The sequence below is a fragment of the Achroia grisella genome, unplaced genomic scaffold, assembly GCF_030625045.1.
Source record: "Achroia grisella isolate CSIRO2021 unplaced genomic scaffold, CSIRO_AGI_Agris_v1 utg2727, whole genome shotgun sequence".
Classification (NCBI taxonomy): Eukaryota; Metazoa; Arthropoda; class Insecta; order Lepidoptera; family Pyralidae; genus Achroia; species Achroia grisella.
Window position 1 is genome coordinate 7,434 of NW_026712762.1, and position 20,159 is coordinate 27,592.

Here is a 20,159-nt window from a genome sequence, read left to right on the forward strand (position 1 = left end):
GCTAAGAAAGGATTTTGATTAATTCTACCCCAAAGGGATAAAATAGGGGATGAAAGTTTATATGAAACTTTATCAATTTTAAACCGATCGGACTGACACTTTGCATGCATAAAGCTACTATGACGTAGACATCCCCTAAGAAAGGATTTTGCTAAATTCCACCCCTAAGGGGATAAATTAACGCGAGCGAAGCCGCGGGTAAAAGCTAGTAAAGGTATATATGTCTACACCGATTTGTACAAAAAAGCTATTTTGTATTGTAAATTTGTAATACAAATTATTTCTTATATGACCAATAGTGGATAACTGTTCTAGCGCCATATAGTTTTAATTTAAAAACTCGTATTTGGGTTCAATTGATGGATATACTTTTTTTATATAAATATACGCAGTCATGAATAAATAAATAATCAGGGATGTTATGGATATGAAATTACGGATACAGATAGGTTTCGGATATAGGAATGATTATTATACCGGATACGGATACGGATGCGGATATGAAATTATTTCGGATCATCCATTAGTTTCAGATAATTTCGGTTACTGATATTTGCCTTTTAAGGAATTTCAAAAGTAAAATAGAATGGTTTTATTTATATGTCATCATTTATTAGGAACTAGCTGTGACCCGGGACTGCGTCCGCGTGGAATTTAATTTTATTTGTCTGAAACAAGATTTTTTCTAAAATAAAAGTATAAGCCTAAGTTACTCCTTATTATATCAGCTACCTGCGAAAAATAGTCCCGTCAAAATCGGTCCAAACAGACAGACAGACAAAAACTGTAAAAAATGATATTTTGGTGTACATACCGTACTTATATTCATTTGCATGTAGTATAAAACGGTTGTTTCAATATTACAAACAGACACTCCAATTTTTGTTATATAAAATAATATATAGATTAAAATCAGCCCCTAATTGAGGCTGATTGTAATCCGCCCCTATTCGATGTTATCCGAAACTTTTATTTCGGATTCCGTTACGGTTAGTGAGCTCCCTAACATGACCGTAATCTTGAATAATGTTCATAACCTTTCAACTGTCCCTTGTCAAAATGACATCAACGCCCCATCTGTGAGAATTACAGAACTCACAGATGGGGCTATAGTGTACTCCAATTGTCTCCTTCGCAGATGAATCAGTAGGAACTCAGATACTAAGAATATAGTGTCAGACTCCAATTGTCTCCTTCACAGATGAATTAGTAGGAACTCAGATACTAAGAATATAGTGTCAGACTCCAATTGTCTCCTTCACAGATGAATTAGTAGGAACTCAGATACTAAGAATATAGTGTCAGACTCCAATTGTCTCCTTCACAGATGAATTAGTAGGAAACTAAGAATATAGTGTCAGACTCCAATTGTCTCCTTCGCAGATGAATCAGTAGGAACTCAGATACTAGGAATATAGTGTCAGACTCCAATTGTCTCCTTCGCAGATGAATTAGTAGGAACTCAGATACTAAGAATATAGTGTCAGACTCCAATTGTTTCCTTCACAGATGAATTAGTAGGAACTCAGATACTAAGAATATAGTGTCAGACTCCAATTGTCTCCTTCGCAGATGAATCAGTAGGAACTCAGATACTAAGAATATAGTGTCAGACTCCAATTGTTTCCTTCACAGATGAATTAGTAGGAACTCAGATACTAAGAATATAGTGTCAGACTCCAATTGTCTCCTTCGCAGATGAATCAGTAGGAACTCAGATACTAAGAATATAGTGTCAGACTCCAATTGTCTCCTTCGCAGATGAATCAGTAGGAACTCAGATACTAAGAATATAGTGTCAGACTCCAATTGTCTCCTTCGCAGATGAATCAGTAGGAACTCAGATACTAAGAATATAGTGTCAGACTCCAATTGTCTCCTTCGCAGATGAATCAGTAGGAACTCAGATACTAAGAATATAGTGTCAGACTCCAATTGTCTCCTTCACAGATGAATTAGTAGGAACTCAGATACTAAGAATATAGTGTCAGACTCCAATTGTCTCCTTCGCAGATGAATCAGTAGGAACTCAGATACTAAGAATATAGTGTCAGACTCCAATTGTTTCCTTCGCAGAGAAGCCGTTTATGCTCATAAATAAATAATAATTTTGTAAAAATGTGACTGGACTGTAAAATTATAGGATGTTTTTTATCTTGTGAAAAATTTGAATTATCAATACGACCTCCGACGCGCATTAATTTATTTTCGTCCATAAAGACGTTCAGTTTTAATAGTTGACTGTTTTTTGGCAAATTATCATTATTTAACAGAAACTTGTACTCGGCAAAGGATTCATATTGACTATTTGAAATAATTAAAACTAAGGCGTCGCGTAAGTCTACCTCTTCTAAAAAATTTGATACTATAAGTACCTTTTTACAATATTTGATAAATTTTAAAACATAGGCAACTGATCGCAATAGTCTTAAATAATTAGAAAAGCGACTAAATTCAATGAGCCCACAGGAATTGTTATTGTTAATAACAATAGCATTTAGAGATATGTCTGGTTTAATTTCTGGGAGAACTTCAACACACTTCAGTTGCGTAGGCCACTTCGACAAGTCATTCATGAGAAATTGCGGACCAGACCACCATAAGTTTAAACCTTGCAGATTACTAATATCCACACCACGAGATATTAGATCTGCTGAGTTTTCATCAGTTGGTACGTGTCGCCATGTACAATTTTCTGTCCTGTCTAAGACTTCAGCAACACGATTACGTACAAAAGGCTGAAGTCTAGAAGGCAGCATACGTAACCAACCTAAAACTATGGTGGAATCTGTCCAGCAGTAAGCTTGATCTATTCCCGATCTAAGCGACGTGATGACCTTATCATATAGCCGCGCTCCCATCAACGCACCGCACAGTTCCAACCTAGGTATTGTGGTAGGCTTAATAGGAGCTACTCGGCTCTTAGCCGTTAACAATCGAACCATAACTTCACCAGAAGTACTGACGCTACGCAAATAAATGCAAGCTCCATATGCACGCTCTGAAGCATCCGAAAAAACATGCAACTCTAACGACTTACAGGAGTCGCAAATAACAATCCTCGGTACACGAAGATCGTTCAAAAGAGGCAAAGTTTTACGAATGTAATTCCAATGACGATTAATATCATCAGTTAATGGTTCGTCCCAAGCTAATTTTTTAATCCAAAGCTGCTGTAACAATATTTTCATATTAATTATGCATGGAGCCAAAAGTCCCAATGGGTCAAAAATTCGAGCAATCATCGAAAGAATATCACGTTTTGTATTACCATTAGGAACTAGAGAACTTATTGGGAAACAGAGTTCATCAGAATCTGTGTGCCAACTAAGACCTAATAACTTATTTGGCTCATCACTCCCAATATTCAAATCGAATGATGATGCTTGAACGTCCTGAGGATCAATCATCAAAAGAGGATTATTCGATTTCCATTTTCTTAATGGCATACATGCAGAAGCAAGTACATTAGTAACTTGCTTACGTATAGCTTGAACTTCAGCCAAATCGTTACCGCCCGTTAATAGATCATCAACGTAAAAATCATGTTGAATGATCTCGGAAATTTTATCATCCTTGCAGTCGATTCCTAACTGCTTTAGACAGCGTGTAGCCAGAAATGGAGCACTGGATGTTCCATATGTGACCGTGTTCAATATGAATTTTGTAATTGGCTCAGCTACATTACTACGCCACAGTATTTGCTGCAGATGTCTATCAGACGGGTGGACAATTATTTGTCTGTACATTTTTTCAACATCTGCAGACAAAACATATTTATGCTGCCTAAATCGAAGCAATATGGATATCAAATCATCTTGGACGGTGGGACCAATCATTTGAATGTCATTGTAAGAAACACCTGAGGTCGTAGGAGAACTGGCATTAAATACAACACGGAGTTTGGTGCTCGTGCTACTATCTCGCATAACACCGTGATGAGGAATGAAATATTCCTTTTCATCTACCTCAGGCTGTTTATATTCTGACATATGGCCAAGCGATTTATACTCTGTCATGAAGTTGCTATACATATCTCTCAATTCAAGATTGCTCGTCAACCTACGCTCTAAAGAAAATAAACAGTGTTCCGCTCGATGAAACGAATTACCTAAAACAGAAGAATCATGTTTAAGCGGTATACGGACGCAGAAACGACCGTCATCGAGGCGCGTTGTGTTCGCAACAAAATGTTCCTCACACATTCTTTCTTCCGGAAAATAATTTGATTTGGAGCATATCTCTTCCAGCTGCCAGAATCGTGTCAAGTCAGCTCGAATGTCGTCCAAATCATGACTTGCACTAGAATCAATTTTATTAAAATTACATTTTATATCATTTAAATGCATAATTGTGTCATGATGACTAAAGATAGGACCTGAAATTATCCACCCTAATCTGGTTTCGCACAATACAGGCTTTTTCTTACCTAATATTATTCTCCGCGTCCCTACCAAATCCCAAAAGAGATCGGCACCAATCAAGATATCAACATCTGCTGGTACAAAGAACGTAGGATCCGCCAAACTAATGTCAGTAGGGATGTCAATATTAGAAATATTAATTTCGTGACCGGGTACATTACTTGTGATTGATGGCAAAACATAACATTGAAGCTCAGAAGAGAAACTGTTATTCAACGACGTCATGTGCACATGACAAGTTTTGCCTACGCGTAAAGTTGCGTTATTTACACCCATGATTGACTTATCTACCTGACAGGTTTCCAAATTTAATTGTCGACACAATCTCTCAGTCATTAGACTTGATGTACTACCACTGTCTAATATTGCACGTACTATATGTTCGTGATTATTCTTGTCATATAATTTTACCAACGCAGTAGATAATAATACATCACATTGAATTTTATTATAACTAGACATATTTGCTGCTAAAGTTACATTGTCAGAAGCAGCAGTCGTTGAAGACGACGCTAAAGGTGTAGTTTCAGATACGACTCTATTTTCATTACGAATATGATGATCATTGGCTGCATGAATCAGAGTGTTGTGTCGACGCTTGCATATTTTGCAACCTGGCCTTTTACATAGATTAGCAAAATGACCTACACGAAAGCAATTGAAACATACCTTAAAACTGGCTAGTACCTTTAGGCGCGCTTCAACGCTCAACGCAAGAAACTGGGGGCAACCGGTTAGACTATGGTCACCCTTACACTCAGGGCAGATTCGATTATGTGATTCTGCTGTATTGGAATTCTGATGTGGATGACTGCCATGAACTGAAACCATAGATTTTAATTTCATAGTCGATTTATGATTTAAATTGCCCTGATTGACACGTGAAAGCTCTAATGTTTCAATCAAATCTGCACGATTTCGGATAAATTCTAGAAAGGTGTCAAAGGTAATTGAAGTATCTTTATGTGAATGCCCCTTAAATTCCTCCCACTCTCTATAAGTTTTACTATCTAATTTATGGGTAATAATATGGATTAAAAGGGTATCCCAATGTTTGACAGGTTCACCTAATGATTCAAGTGCCCGCAAGTTTTTATTTACCTGATCAATTAACCGCTTTAAATTTGCTGATGACTCCCTTGTTATTGCTTCCACATTGAACAAAGAAGACACATGATTTTGTATCAACAGACGTTTGTTGTCAAATCTATCGCACAAAAGTTTCCACGCAACAGCATAATTACTAGATGAAAACTCAACTGATTGAATTACCACGGCAGCAGAACCCTCTAACGATGCACGCAAATAGTGAAATTTATTCACTTCGTCTATTTCATCATTGTTGTGTATAAGGCTAGTAAAGGTGTCTCTAAATTCCAAATAATCATCGTATGAACCACTGAATCGCGGTAGCTGGATGGTCGGAAGACGCACCAGCTTATGATTATTGCTCGCTCGAGTACCTCCATCACTACCCATATTGCTCATAGTCTCAACATTAACATTTTGTAAACCTTGGGCTTTCGCGATTGCCTTGAAATATTGTGATTCAAAGTCGGAGCGCTCTTTAAATTGCTCTTCACTATTATCAACTATACATTCAAGGCGCAACTGTACCTGATCATACTGTTCATACAACGACTCAATTTTACCCATACGTAATTGTAATTCTCTGGCATCCGAGAGACTTAACGGTTCATCAGTTAGTGTATGCAAATAATTAATAAATGCAGTTAAACGGCCTTTAAAACTGCCTCGCTTTTTTATTAACTCCTTTTCTTCGGTCATTATGGGATTCGAGTGTTGTCGACCTGGAATTTATACAATTAAAAAATTAATTCTAATTAATGAAATAAAGATCTACGATCAATAGGTATGAATACAAAATATTAAGCTAACAATATGTTAATTCGATAAAGAAATATATTTATATGTATATTATATAAATCTAGTAAATGTACTGTAAATGTTGTGACATTACATATATTACATATGCACAAGCATAAGTACCGATTCAAATTGACATTAATAGAGAAAATACTAGATTGTTTCTTAACTTGCTGTCGTACATACGGCAAATTATTTGTTTAACATAAATGTGCAGATTCCTTAAGTACCTAAATTTATAATATAATATAGAACCTGACAATAAAATTAAACACCAAACACCAAAGTAACATTTAACACAAAGGAATTAGTTATACCTACTTTACTTACATACAACTGACGTGAATAACTATTGAAATTTGCAATTATAAGGCATATATTCTGATAATTAACTCAAACAATGTAGCATTAGTGCTTACTATACTTAATTAAGTATGATTTGTAGTTAATTTTAGCAAATTATGAAAAAGTACTAATATTATTCACAATGCAGTAGGTAGGAAACTAATGAAGTTAAAATAATGTGATACAGATAAATAACGTAATTATCGTTTACTAACCTTAATAAAGTTTTTGATTTACTTATAATATTACCTGTAGAGTGTTGGGATAAATTTATTATATAGTAATTTATACTTAACACCACTATCAATTACACTCGATTCACATCCAATGGTAGGTAGTTCTGCCGGTCAACTTGCATCCAATTAATTTCTCTTTTATTTCTTGTATTTCGATTTAATTCCACAAAATAATAACTGATCCGCATTTAATTCACATCCAGCTTAGATATAGGACCATGTTCTGGAGTAATCACAGCGGATTTTCGGGAATAATGAAATTAAAGACGCAGAGTAACTTGTACGACTTCTATATTTTTAACTTACTAAAAACTACAAAATTGTATGAGCACAAATCGCAAAAGTGTAGTATTTGCGTAAATAAAATAAGTAGGCGCTTTGACTTCACAACACTCGGATACTAAGAATATAGTGTCAGACTCCAATTGTCTCCTTCGCAGATGAATCAATAGGAACTCGGATACTAAGAATATAGTGTCAGACTCCAATTGTCTCCTTCGCAGATGAATTAGTAGGAACCCAGATACTAAAAATTTGTTACTGCAACAAAATTACTATTTGAAGTATAAATGTGACTGACTAGTAGTTCTAGTCTTTTTAATTGTTTTTCGGACTACTCTAATGCTGTTGGCCGCAGCTGGCCTTTACAGCTTCACCGGATGATAGACGAGTGCAGATGGCACTCCAAACCTAGGAAGGACTTATGGAGCGGCTGAAGGCCAACTCCCGCCTGACGGATACGACTTTTTAGATGCTCGTCAGAGTCGTTGAATTCGATGGGGGATCGATCGGACCTCGGTGGAGCGCCCGGTTGATTGCGCGATATAGTGTATTTGAGGTAGTGAGGCAAGTTTTGGAGTTTGAGCATGCCTAGACCGTCATGACACATTTCTTACTTTTTTAGCATTAGTCTATTGTAGATGACGGATACGACTTTAGTCTGAGTCTTAGGGGTTCGAACCTCGGCTCAGGCCGTCATAATATCGATCCCCGTTTGAATTGGATGGGGGATCGATAGGAGCGGTCTTTATAATCATAACAATATAACTTTTATACCTCATAACTAACACTATGTTGACACCTGACAATGCTATGCATTGGGTTATCCCCTCCGGATAACCACTTTTAGAGGTTTACGCACAAACATACAGACAAAATTTTTGACAATTATTGTTTGCTATTATAATTATTGTTTATATATATATATATATATAGTTTTGTATCAATAATACTAAGTGTTTATGCCGAGTTTACAAATCGGATTTTATTTTAGAATTTAATGTAAGACTTTTTTAAATATAAGATTTATTTATACTGAAAACATAGTTTGCAATCTTTATTTATGGAACTATTCTAATGTATGCATTATCATTGGCTGTTTGAACACAGCCACCTAATATATGTATACTGGCTACTCGCCCCGGCTTTGCACGGGTGTACATGTATTAAACATATAAAGCTTCCTCTTAAATCACTCTATCTAATAAAAAAACCGCTTCAAAATCCGTTGCGTAGTTGTAAAGATTTAGGCATACATAGGGACAGACAGCGACAGCGACTTTGTTTTATACTATGTAATGATGATTATTTTCATACATTTATAAATAAACTGTTTTTAGGCATAGCAGTTATATGAGATGATATTATTGAAACCAATAAATTGTACCCTCAAATTACAGAGTGATTGAAGACATCGCATAAATAAATTAAATTTTATGGCCTTAATTTTAGAGTTCATTTTTGTATTTACAGTTCAATCTCTACCTGTAATTATAGGTTATGCTAGCTGTTCTCGCGACTTCGTCCGCGTGGAATTTAACTTTATTTCTAAAAGTAGCCTAAGTCAGTCCTTATTAAATCAGCTACCTGTCAAAATTGGTTCAGACATTTCAGAGATTAGCCGGAACAGACAGACAGACAAAAATGGTAAAGAATGGTTTTTTGGTGTACGTACCGTATTTATATTCATATGCATGTAGTAAAAAACGGTTATTTCAATATTACAAACAGACACTCCTTTTTTATTTATATGTATAGATAGGATGTGATATTGTAAATGAAATATATTCAGTCTATTAATATAAGAGTTTATTATTAAGTAAGATCATATTAACATAGTTATAAATTAATAATTAATGTTTTCGACTGATTGTTGTATATTTTTTCTAATATGTTTTGTATGAAGAATTGTTTAATAAAAAAAATATTGTTTACATTTCATTGTTTTATTTCAATTCAATTTATATTTTGCAACTAATGAGTTAGTGCTAGTTGGTAGTCTATATTTACATGTTTCGACATAAAAATGTAAAGTTCAACTAAATTATTTAAAAGAGCAACACGCAAGTTCCTATCTGATATAATTGTGATAAGACAGCTTTCCGAATGAGCGGTAGAATAAAAAAATATGACTATTCAAAAGTGCTTATATTTAATAGAAATAAAAATAATCTTTATTCATACAAACTTAATAAAAGCACTTTTGAATAGTCAATTTTATTTTTATTCTACCGCTCATTCGGAATGCAGACACATCACAAGAAGAATGAGCAAGACTTGTGGGTTGCTCTTTTAAATAAATAGATTTAATTATATTTACATTAACAAGAATTAGGCATTAAGTTTATTTGAATAAGCATTTTTTATTTTATTATATCGGTAAGCTAATAACTATATCAACTTATGCCCGTAACATATCCATCGAATGAGTCATTTCTTTATGAAATAGAAATAATCTTTATTCAAATAAACTTAATATAAGCACTTTTGAATAGTCAAGTTTTTTTATTCTACCGCTTATTCGGAATGCAGATTCATCACAAGAAGAATAAACAAGAAACTTGTGTGTTGCTCTTTTAAATAAATATTGATTTACTTATAATTAATTACAACAAGAATTAGGCATGCGACAATCAACATAGAAACCGCTACGCACTTAATCTCTGTTCAATCAGATAACGTTGTCAGCGCTATGAATTTTAAGTTAGATATTTTCTACAAAAACATTATTATCATTTATAAATTCTTCAATATTATAATAAACTTTACTTTACTAAAGTAAATTATGCTACAATAGGCTTCACTTAAACATTTATTTAAAAGGGCAACACAAATTTCTTGCTCATTCTTCTTGTAATGAGTCTGCGTTCTGAATCAGTGGTAGAGTAAAAAGGAGATATTCAAAAGTGCTTATTTTAAGTTTATATGAATAAAGTTTATTTCTATTTCTATTTCAGTGCTTGTCCTACTAATCTTAATCAATCAATCGTAAGAACTTACACGTCTCCATCTGTAGAAACTTACTAATTTTTACAGATGGAAGTAATTCTTGTGAAACTTAAGCTCTAAATAATAATCTTTACAATTACAAACATTAAATACTAACTTCTAAAATACTTATTACTATATAACTTTATACACAGGTCAAAATATGGTATATAAATATCAAACTTATAGAAATTAACTCCAAAAGGAGATCTACATACATAAACGTTATTTTTGTGTTTAATATAAATACCACTTATATTGAGATATGAACAATCTAAAGAGGAATAATGGTAGGTGTAGTTGGGCAATAGCCCAGCAGTGGGATAGCGCAACAGATGTGTCAAAATCGTAGAATTAATAATTTATTCGTATACTTCATATATATGTAAATGTCGCTTGTCCATATGATTAGAGTACAACGAATGGTGTGCATAGTTAGTCGTAAAGGCTATTCAAAGCCGAAAATTATGTAAAATACTCATGAAACTGAGAATGAAGTATAAACTTTATACAAACTCGGTCACATGTTCAAATTTTATTTATTTATTTATTGCCACTATGGTCCTCAGTGAAAGTGATTTAAATTTCAAACTCATCCGTTACGTTCGCGGGTTGCTCGTAAAATGCCATCATTGGTTCATTGGCCGCCATCTTGGGCCACACTCTTCTTGAAAATCCGGAAGTGATAACAGACTATTCTGATTTTCGACTTGTTTAAGTTTATAAATCATAGTATTCAATAAGTTATTATATGTTGAAACTTTACTGCACTTTATATTATAAATTTTAGTAATGAGACTACCGGCATTGTCTTAAAAAATAGTACTATTTGATGAAATTATCAAATCTATAATTTTGACACCCAGTTCGCCATCAGTGTGAGATTACTGCATTCGATTATTAATTGATCAGAAATGTCCAAAGTTGCTTGCGAATCCCTTCCATTAACCAGCAATGAAGACGGTCAGGGAGACGAGAGTGGCAGCATCAAGCAACGACTATGTCACCATCCACCATAATATCGTGCCAACTTATAATATAGAGCAGCAGGGTACTCTGCAGCGCGGAGTCTTCTTGCCAGGGAGTTCCTCAATCGGAGGCAGGTTCTGCTTCAGCCGCGACACCTGCCGGATGAGGGTCAGGAACGTCTGCCAAAACCAAGTCCAATAGAGGCCGTTCAAGTATTACGTAAGCACTATTTTTTTGCTTTGCTTATTTTGGATGACATGGGGGGAGTCTAGATGATGATTACGTCATCGTAGTTATTTACTCTTACACGAATGGCAACTGTCACATTGTCTTTGCTAAAAAAACAATATATTAATTGAAAAATGTTTACGTAAGCATGAGGGGAGTAAGAGCTTTGCTTACTTTTGCTGACAAGGGGATGGGGGGTAAATAACTGTAATAAATCTGCATATGTAATACTTGAACCGCCCCATACAACTGTTATGTTAACGTCAACAGCAACTCCTGGTTAGGGTACCAGACTTCAGTGACTGCAACGCCCTCTAGTGGGGGGAAGGGGATTGTGAGTAATCTGGACTTGAGTCCTGATTTCTAATAATGTACCATTTATACCTATTCCTAGCAATGTACCATGTTAGATTGATCTCCACGCGGTTTTCCTGGAAACCATCGTGGTATATTCCTGATGAATTTGCCACGATGGGCTGACTGACCTGATATGTTTATCTTATCTTCCACTGGTGCCCCGCCATCGTAAACCGTTAGTGCCGGCGGGTGCACCATTTCATTGTCATCCATAAAAAAACTGCATTTAGTTTATTACTCGGATAATAACTATTCAATAGTAGTTACAGTGTTTTGTGCTTATAAATATATATAACACTAGTTTCCGCAAATTCGTCCGCGTGGAATTAAGTTTTCTAAGCCTAAGTTACTCCTTATTACATCAGCTATCTGCCAAAAAAAGTCACGTCAAAATCGGTACAGCATTTCAGAGATTAGCCGGAACAAACAGACCGACAGATAGTCAAATGTTGTAAAAAATGTTTTTTTGGTGTATGTATAGTATTTATAAATTATATACCTAGTGATCCTTCAATAACATATTTTCTTTTCTTAATTAATTTTTTTTTATGCTGTTTATTTGACTGTAGCGTCTTTAGTAACTAAAACGAACAAGCATTTTAGTTTTTATATATGCGAAAACCATGTAAAACTTTATTTATTTAAATTATTAATTATGTAAGATATATTACTGTATTGTTTACCTATTAAATAAAAAAAATATAATAATAAAATCAATGATACACATAATATTGCAAATCAGTATATTTCTGCTTGTCTTTTCGTTCTGTTCTTATTTCGTGCATACATCCCTACAGTTACATACAATGTAAAACTAACGCTAGTCTATAAATAGGAAATATTCAGTACATTCAGTACTTAGTACATAGCAACACTGCTATATACATCCAGAGCCGTAAAACATTAATAATAATAAAAAAAAAACTGTACACTACTAAACGTCGCAGCAAGCAACACTATGGACGCCGGCACATCAATACATGGAAATATTCCCCGACTCCTACAAACGCCATATTGGAATTTTCAAGAATAGAATAGAATAGAAAATCATTTATTCAAATAAACTTAATTTAAGCACTTTTGAATAGTCATAACAATTTGTTTTTTATCTACCACTCGTTCGGAAAGCCGTCTCATCACAAGAAGAACGAACAAGAAACTTGTGTGTTGCTCTTTTAAATAATCCTTGTAAGTTTACATTTACAAGTCGAAACGTGTGAATACAAACTACCAACAAGCACTAATTTTTGGGTCAAATATAAATATGCAATAAGATTAAATCAGTCGTAGTGATAAGAGCAGACCAGTCCCTACAAGCAGCACTCGTTTCACGAGTATGACGGATGAGCCAGCCATCACTGCGCTCGACCATATTTTAGGGAACACAATGACCCGGCCCACCACGCCGCCACATGTCTGGACATTTTAGTGATTCTAAATACTATCTGTTTTATTAATAAAAAACAGGAAACCTTTATAAGTACTGTTATATAGGCTTTATAAAAAATATTATTCAACAACGCATATATAAAAATTACGTTCCACGTCGTTTATCCAGAAGACCATCGGTCTTCTTAACTACTGAACCGATTGCAAATTTGATTTGCACATACTGTACAATTTGATCCAACTTGGAAGATATTATTTTATTCAGGAATCTTAGCTACAGCAACGCGTGGACAGATTTGCTAGTATATATATACAAATGTTAAATAGATATGTATACCTTATTGTCTGTATTTCTATATTTATTAGAAACTATTGTAGTTATTTATTAGGCTTCACCCGGGTACTCATGTTTGTTGTATATACAACAATTATTATGATAATATGTAGCCTATGAAGGAACTTCTCAAATCGATACAGTGGTTATGGATCTAAGCTCTCTCTCTTTTATAATATTAGTATAAATTTGATTATATACCAGATAATTTCAAATGAAGTACTGGCACTGCAGAACCATGCATCGACTATTCAATATTGTAATTTGAAGGCCTTATTCCTTGAATATCGTCTGCCGGCGTCCATAATCAGCAAGTAAAACTTCAAACCTTTTGGAACTCAGTATATCAAGTTATATATTTCTTATTATATTTATTAAAAATAATATAAATAACGAATGGAAACACTGAATGCATGTGAACTATTCTAAGAGTATATTTATATACATTCCTTACCCATAAAAACTAAAAAAAAACAATTTTGTCTATTATCCTTTGTCCTTTTCTTTACTCAATTGGAAAGAAATGACAACACTTCAATAATTAAAAAGGACTTGTATCCAGAGCCGTAAAATATTAATAAATAAAAAAAAGGTCGTATTAGTTTTTATTTTTTATGAATAAGACAGAATGTATAACATGTTGGCAGTAATAACGGCCAGGGGTATGCCTTCAGCCTTATTGGTGTAACATACAAACAACCTAAATATATGTACCATATGCACACACTTTATATATACCGTGAATATATATATATGTTAGGTGTCTTTCTATTTAATCGCTTTATGTGTTTCTAAAAATAAATTTATATTTAATATAGAGTTATTTCTATTTTACAAATTGGCAACTGTTTTAAAAATATTTTTATATTAAGTAGATTTTTTTAATTTTTGTTTATTTATATAGGTACAATGGAACTGGCACGTCTTTTAAAGATTTATCTTTGCCTCTTAATTATAAAAAAAAAGTAAAAAAAATCAGAATTACAGAATTTCCCGCTTAAACACTTGTCAAATTGAAAATTTCTATAAATAAGGTATGAGTTCCTCTGTTCGTTAACAGAGGAATTCATACCTTATTTATAGAAGATCAAAGGCGAAATTCACAAAAGCGTTTAATAAATAGTGATTAATGTTTATAACCAACAATTCGTTGATATACATTGCAAATACCATCAATTTTATGTGACAGGTATTGAGTAAATACTAGCAATTCTAATATAGTCTGTGGTATCTGTCAATGAAGTATATATACTGGACAATCCACAGCACATGCTACACACGGAGAGATGGTGAATTAAATAACTAAAATTTTATATATTGGAGACTTTTATAGAACTATGATTCCCCATATTTTCCTAGTTTGTGTTGAAATCAAATACTTAATGGATTTATTTTGCTTAATTCAGCTACATTTTCGATCACAAATGCTTTTTTTTCGAACTACTCTAATGCTTTTGACCGCAGCTGGCCTTTACAGCTTCACCGGACGATAGGGGGCGAGTGCAGATGGCACTCCAGACCGGCTGAAAGACTTATGGAGCGGCTGAAGGCCAACTCCCGCCTGACGGATACGACTTTAGTCTGAGGCCACCGCTAGGGGGTTCGAACCTCGGCTCAGGCCGTCGTAATATCTATCGATATTACGACGATAGTCGGGGGATCGATCGGAGAGGACCACAAATAGTAGTCAGTGTGTAAACTTGACTACAGTTACGACCAAATTCCGACCGTTATTGAGTCTATACCCATACGTGTTTCGTCTCTGAACGAGGCATCATCAGGCGTTGAATAGAGTTCGGATATATCTTGGAACCTACTATAATTACACAATATAAATCCATATGTAGTGAAACGGGCTTCAGAATCAAAGACTTGAACATAATAATTTATAATTATTTTATAATAATTTAATTTACTAGACCATTTTACTGTAAATAAGACAGTGACAGAAAAATTATCTTCTAATGAACCACGAGAAATAAAACAGACAGTAAATGTGAAATAGTCATGTTATTATGCTAAACTGTCCACTTTATAAGGAGGGGGGTGTTGTAAAGGTTGAATGATTATATAGACTCTATTGGTATGAGTATGTAAATATAATAAACATTATTCAATATTTGACAGATCAGTCACGTTGACAGTTCAACTGTCAAAACTATAGTACTTTGAAATGCATGAATTAATTTAATTTTATCATAATTATAAGATTATACATAACTACATATTGCGAACATCGAATTGCTGGCAGCTTCATTATATAACGCGGTTGCTAACAAATATTAGAAACAGGTAAAATCTTTATTCAAACCAACTCAAAGTAAACACTTGAATAGTCATTTATTTTTATCTTTCAACCGTTCAATTGGATAGTAGACTCATCACAAGAAGCACGTGGGGGACCGTTTAAGTGTTACGTAAGCAGATTTATTACAATTATTTTATTAGCCCCCCCCATCCCCTTGTCAGCAAAAGAAAGCAAAGCTCTTACCCCCTCCCCTCGTGCTTACGTCCACATTTTTCAATTAATGTATTGTTTTTTTAGCAAAGACAATATGAGGGTTGCTACGTGTAAAAAAGTAAACAACTACCGATAACCTAATCATCATCGAGACTTCCCTACCCCCATATAATCCAAAATAAGCAACGTAAAGCCCCCCCCCCCCCCCCCCCCCCCCCCCCCATAGTGCTTACGTAATACTTAAACGGTCTCTTGGGATAAATCTCCGTGTCGCTCTTTTAAATACATATTGTTCAATACATATTTAAGATTTTTAGTGAATACAAAATGCCTTTGCAACGCTGATCAGACTATTTCTGTGAACTTTGATAATTGTTAGCAACCGTGTTACATAATAAAGCAACTGGTGTCCCACACAAACCATAAAAAAATTGTGACGAATTTGGAAACTTGACAGTCATTCCAGCGCTGTCCAATGTATGCACCACAGAGTAATAAGAGTGCTAATCTGCGATTTTTCTTCGAGTAGAAAAAAAATTACTAAAATCTGACATTGTCTTTTAATCCTGGACATTGCCTATCCTGCCCGTAGGGCTTACTCCAGTCCTCCGAGGGTTGTTACCCGGAGTTTCTTGTCAGATTTTCTTACCTCGAAAGCACTCCGAACTGACAATAGATTACACATATAAGAGTCTATAATAGACCTACATGAATAAAGATATTTTGTTTGATTGGAGATAAAGCCGGGCCGTAGGGGCTCCTCCCTAGGTCCTTTCGTTTAGGTTAAGGTAGAGTGACAGCGCTGGAGACGACGGCCGGACGTGGAACACAAATTTTAGCCCTTGAAGTAGACACTCTAGTGTTACATACACCAATGAGCTGTGCACACGTTCACACGCTACTGCGCACGCACCTACTCCATACATCCAATCTCCAAAATATAACCATTATTTACATATTATTATATTAAATAAAGACATTTTGAGATTCACAATAACAAGCCCATCGAGCAGAATTGAGTACCACAAAGCTGAATATCAAATTTCTATTTCTTTCTCGAATATAGAATAATATCATTTCGGCTTCTTACGACAAGAACCTCAATGGTTTCTATGGTCGTGGGTTTGATTCACGCACAATACAATATGCAATAATAAATTATAATAGTACAAGCTTTAGCTAGCTTAACTTGGGTCTAGATGGCGCTGTGTGAATTGTCCTGAGATTATTATTATTATTATTAACTAAAAAAATAAATTAAGTAACAAATTTGACACTTATAAAGATTATTTAAAAAGTATAAAGTTTATTTAATGTTTGTATTTACAAAAAAAAAAACAATTAACCTTCTTTATCAGTTCTAGTACCCATACCGGTTTAGTTTGGGACTAGATGGCGCTGTCTGAATTATCTTAAGTTATTTATTTATACGTCAAAATGACGACTTATTACTGTAAAGTTTTCAACTAACAAACCAACTTAAATTCTGTTGATATTAATATATTTAAAGTTTATTTTTGTATTCTTTCATCAAAACTATAAAACAAAATTATATATATATATATATACCTATGTCATTCCACTGTCCCTACCTTTTCCATTAAAATATTTATCCCTTTATAAACCGTTTTACTGTACATATATTATATAATAGATGTATGAGATGAGATGTATGGAGTACATGACGCGCTTTCTATTACATACAACAAATCCTCAATCAACATACAACATAACCGACACATTTAGCACTTAATATACAAAAATAAATACAATACCTTAATACTACGTGAGTGGGGGGCGGCCGGCGCCGTACGGACGGACACGCCTACCGTCGTTATTATACTGTACACTGTCATAGGACCATTCGCATATTGGATATCAAAGTTTATCTTTATATATAAAAACTAGCTGTCCCGGCAAACGTTGTTTTGCCTTAAAATAAAAAAAAATTTAGGGGTCGACTACCCCTAACATTTAGGAGGATGAAAAATAAACGTTGGCCGATTCTCAGACCTACTCAATACGCTCACAAAATTTCATGAGAATCGGTCAAGCCGTTTCGGAGGAGTATGGAAACGAAAACTGTGACACGTGGATTTTATATATATGTAAGATTATGTGTCACGTCAATCCGCGATGGACTTCTAAACTACTGAACTGATTGCAAATTTGATTTGCACATTGTGTGCAATTTGCTCCAACTTGAAAGATAGGATAGCTTACATCTCAATTTATAGTCGCAATATTATTTTATTCAAGAACCTTAGCCACAGCGAGGCGTGGTCGGTTCTGCTAGTAATATTACAATGCTTGTACCCAGTTTGGCTAAATAGGGTTTTTGTAAATAGACGATAGTGAAATGATGCACCCGCCTGCGATAACGGTTTACTATGATGGGGGCACTAGTGGAGGATGATAAGATACATGAGGACAGGTCAGTTACCCCATCGTTACAAATCCATGACGGGGCACTAGTGGAGGATGATAAGATGATTATGAGGACAGGTCAGTTACCCCATCGTTACAAATCCATGACGGGGCACTAGTGGAGGATGATAAGATGATTATGAGGACAGGTCAGTTACCCCATCGTTACAAATCCATGACGGGGCACTAGTGGAGGATGATAAGATGATTATGAGGACAGGTCAGTTACCCCATCGTTACAAATCCATGACGGGGCACTAGTGGAGGATGATAAGATGATTATGAGGACAGGTCAGTTACCCCATCGTTACAAATCCATGACGGGGCACTAGTGGAGGATGATAAGATGATTATGAGGACAGGTCAGTTACCCCATCGTTACAAATTCATGACGGGGCACTAGTGGAGGATGATAAGATGATTATGAGGACAGGTCAGTTACCCCATCGTTACAAATTCATGACGGGGCACTAGTGGAGGATGATAAGATGATTATGAGGACAGGTCAGTTACCCCATCGTTACAAATTCATGACGGGGCACCAGTGGAGGATGATAAGATGATTATGAGGACATCAGTTACCCCATCGTTACAAATCCATGACGGGGCACTAGTGGAGGATGATAAGATGATTATGAGGACAGGTCAGTTACCCCATCGTTACAAATCCATGACGGGGCACTAGTGGAGGATGATAAGATGATTATGAGGACAGGTCAGTTACCCCATCGTTACAAATTCATGACGGGGCACTAGTGGAGAATGATTAGATGTATGAGGACAGGTCAGTTACCCCATCGTACACAAATCCATGACGGGGCACTAGTGGAGGATGATAAGATGAGTATGAGGACAGGTCAGTTACCCCATCGTCACAAATCCATGACGGGGGCAAGGGATTGTTAGTAATGTGGACTCTCGACCCCATTGCTAGCAATGTACCATGTCAGGTTGACCTCCACGCGGTTACCCCTGGAAACCATCGTGATAAATTCCAGATGAATTTATCACGATGTGCTAACTGACCTGACCTCATTCTCATCTTATAATCCTCCACTGGTGCCCCGCCAGCGTAAACCGTTAGCGTCGGCGAATGCACCATACCATTATCATTCATAAAAAAAATATTACACCACAAACAAAATTGTGTAATATCAGAAGTCTTACCATGTTTTGGTTCTTCTTGTTGAGTTCCGTGATTACCTCCGCGGCATATAAAAAATAGTGTGTAAATTTTCTGACTTAATCCCCAAGATGGAAACACTGATAACAAATTAATGAGAGACGGAGGCAGGCTGATCCCTGCCATGTTAGCTTCAAATATGCTGATGAAATTGTGCACATATCACTTGTATTCTAACTAGGTTCTTCTACTTACCCATCTGAGTTTACAAATATTAAGAATTATTTGATTAAATTTTTAATGAAACATAGTTAAATACCTGTTTGTTTAATTAAAAACTTGTCTCGTTATAATCCTGTATAAAAAGTATAAAATTACAAAAACAGTGCAAGCATTCTAGAATTGTCTATGACAGTGTTCAGCATTACAGCGACAAAGTTACAGCACCTTGAAAGTTTCACTAACATATAACAGATCTATCATGTGGCAGAGTTTATTCATTTTTTCTATAGTATTTAACTTTCAAGATATCTGTATTACTCACATTTACAAGTTTACCAATTTCATATAGATTAAATAATGAGATAAATAACGTGCAAGCACAAAGCAACAATTAGTATTATGCTCGTAACGAAACACACGTAAAATCAACCTTGTGATAGTGCGTTACGGCCTCTTTTAGATAAAACGCGATCGGGCGTTTACGTCGTTT

The 20,159-nt window shown here is 35.0% G+C and overlaps 2 protein-coding genes across 3 annotated transcripts in view; both read right to left on the reverse strand.

Moving 5' to 3' along the window:
* Nucleotides 1–1,629: 1,629 nt before the first annotated feature.
* LOC131843058 (uncharacterized) lies at nucleotides 1,630–6,924 on the reverse strand. Its single transcript, XM_059191652.1, has 3 exons — nucleotides 6,872–6,924; nucleotides 2,542–6,235; nucleotides 1,630–1,942 (listed from the first exon to the last, which is right to left on the reverse strand). Exons 2-3 carry the CDS (start codon nucleotides 6,210–6,212, stop codon nucleotides 1,630–1,632), a joined length of 3,984 nt encoding a protein of 1,327 aa, XP_059047635.1. The 5' UTR covers nucleotides 6,213–6,235; nucleotides 6,872–6,924.
* A 3,950-nt stretch (nucleotides 6,925–10,874) lies between these two features.
* The window catches only part of LOC131843047 (ras-related protein Ral-a), a 38,370-nt gene continuing 29,085 nt past the window's right edge, over nucleotides 10,875–20,159 (reverse strand). The window contains exon 5 of one of the 2 annotated variants that reach the window (XM_059191638.1): nucleotides 10,875–11,307. In XM_059191638.1, the coding sequence (XP_059047621.1) occupies nucleotides 11,191–11,307 (117 nt within the window). In that variant the 3' untranslated portion in view covers nucleotides 10,875–11,190. The remainder of the gene's footprint in view (nucleotides 11,308–20,159) is intronic. The other variant, XM_059191640.1, reaches the window with a different exon arrangement.

Excerpts from the sequence above, each read along its gene's own strand:
- LOC131843058 (XM_059191652.1), bottom strand. The coding sequence starts at position 6,212 with ATGACCGAAGAAAAGGAGTTAATAAAAAAGCGAGGCAGTTTTAAAGGC. Across the intron at positions 1,943-2,541 it reads AAGTGGCCTACGCAACTGAA|GAGACAATTGGAGTCTGACA; the intron begins GTGTGTTGAAGT and ends TCATCTGTGAAG.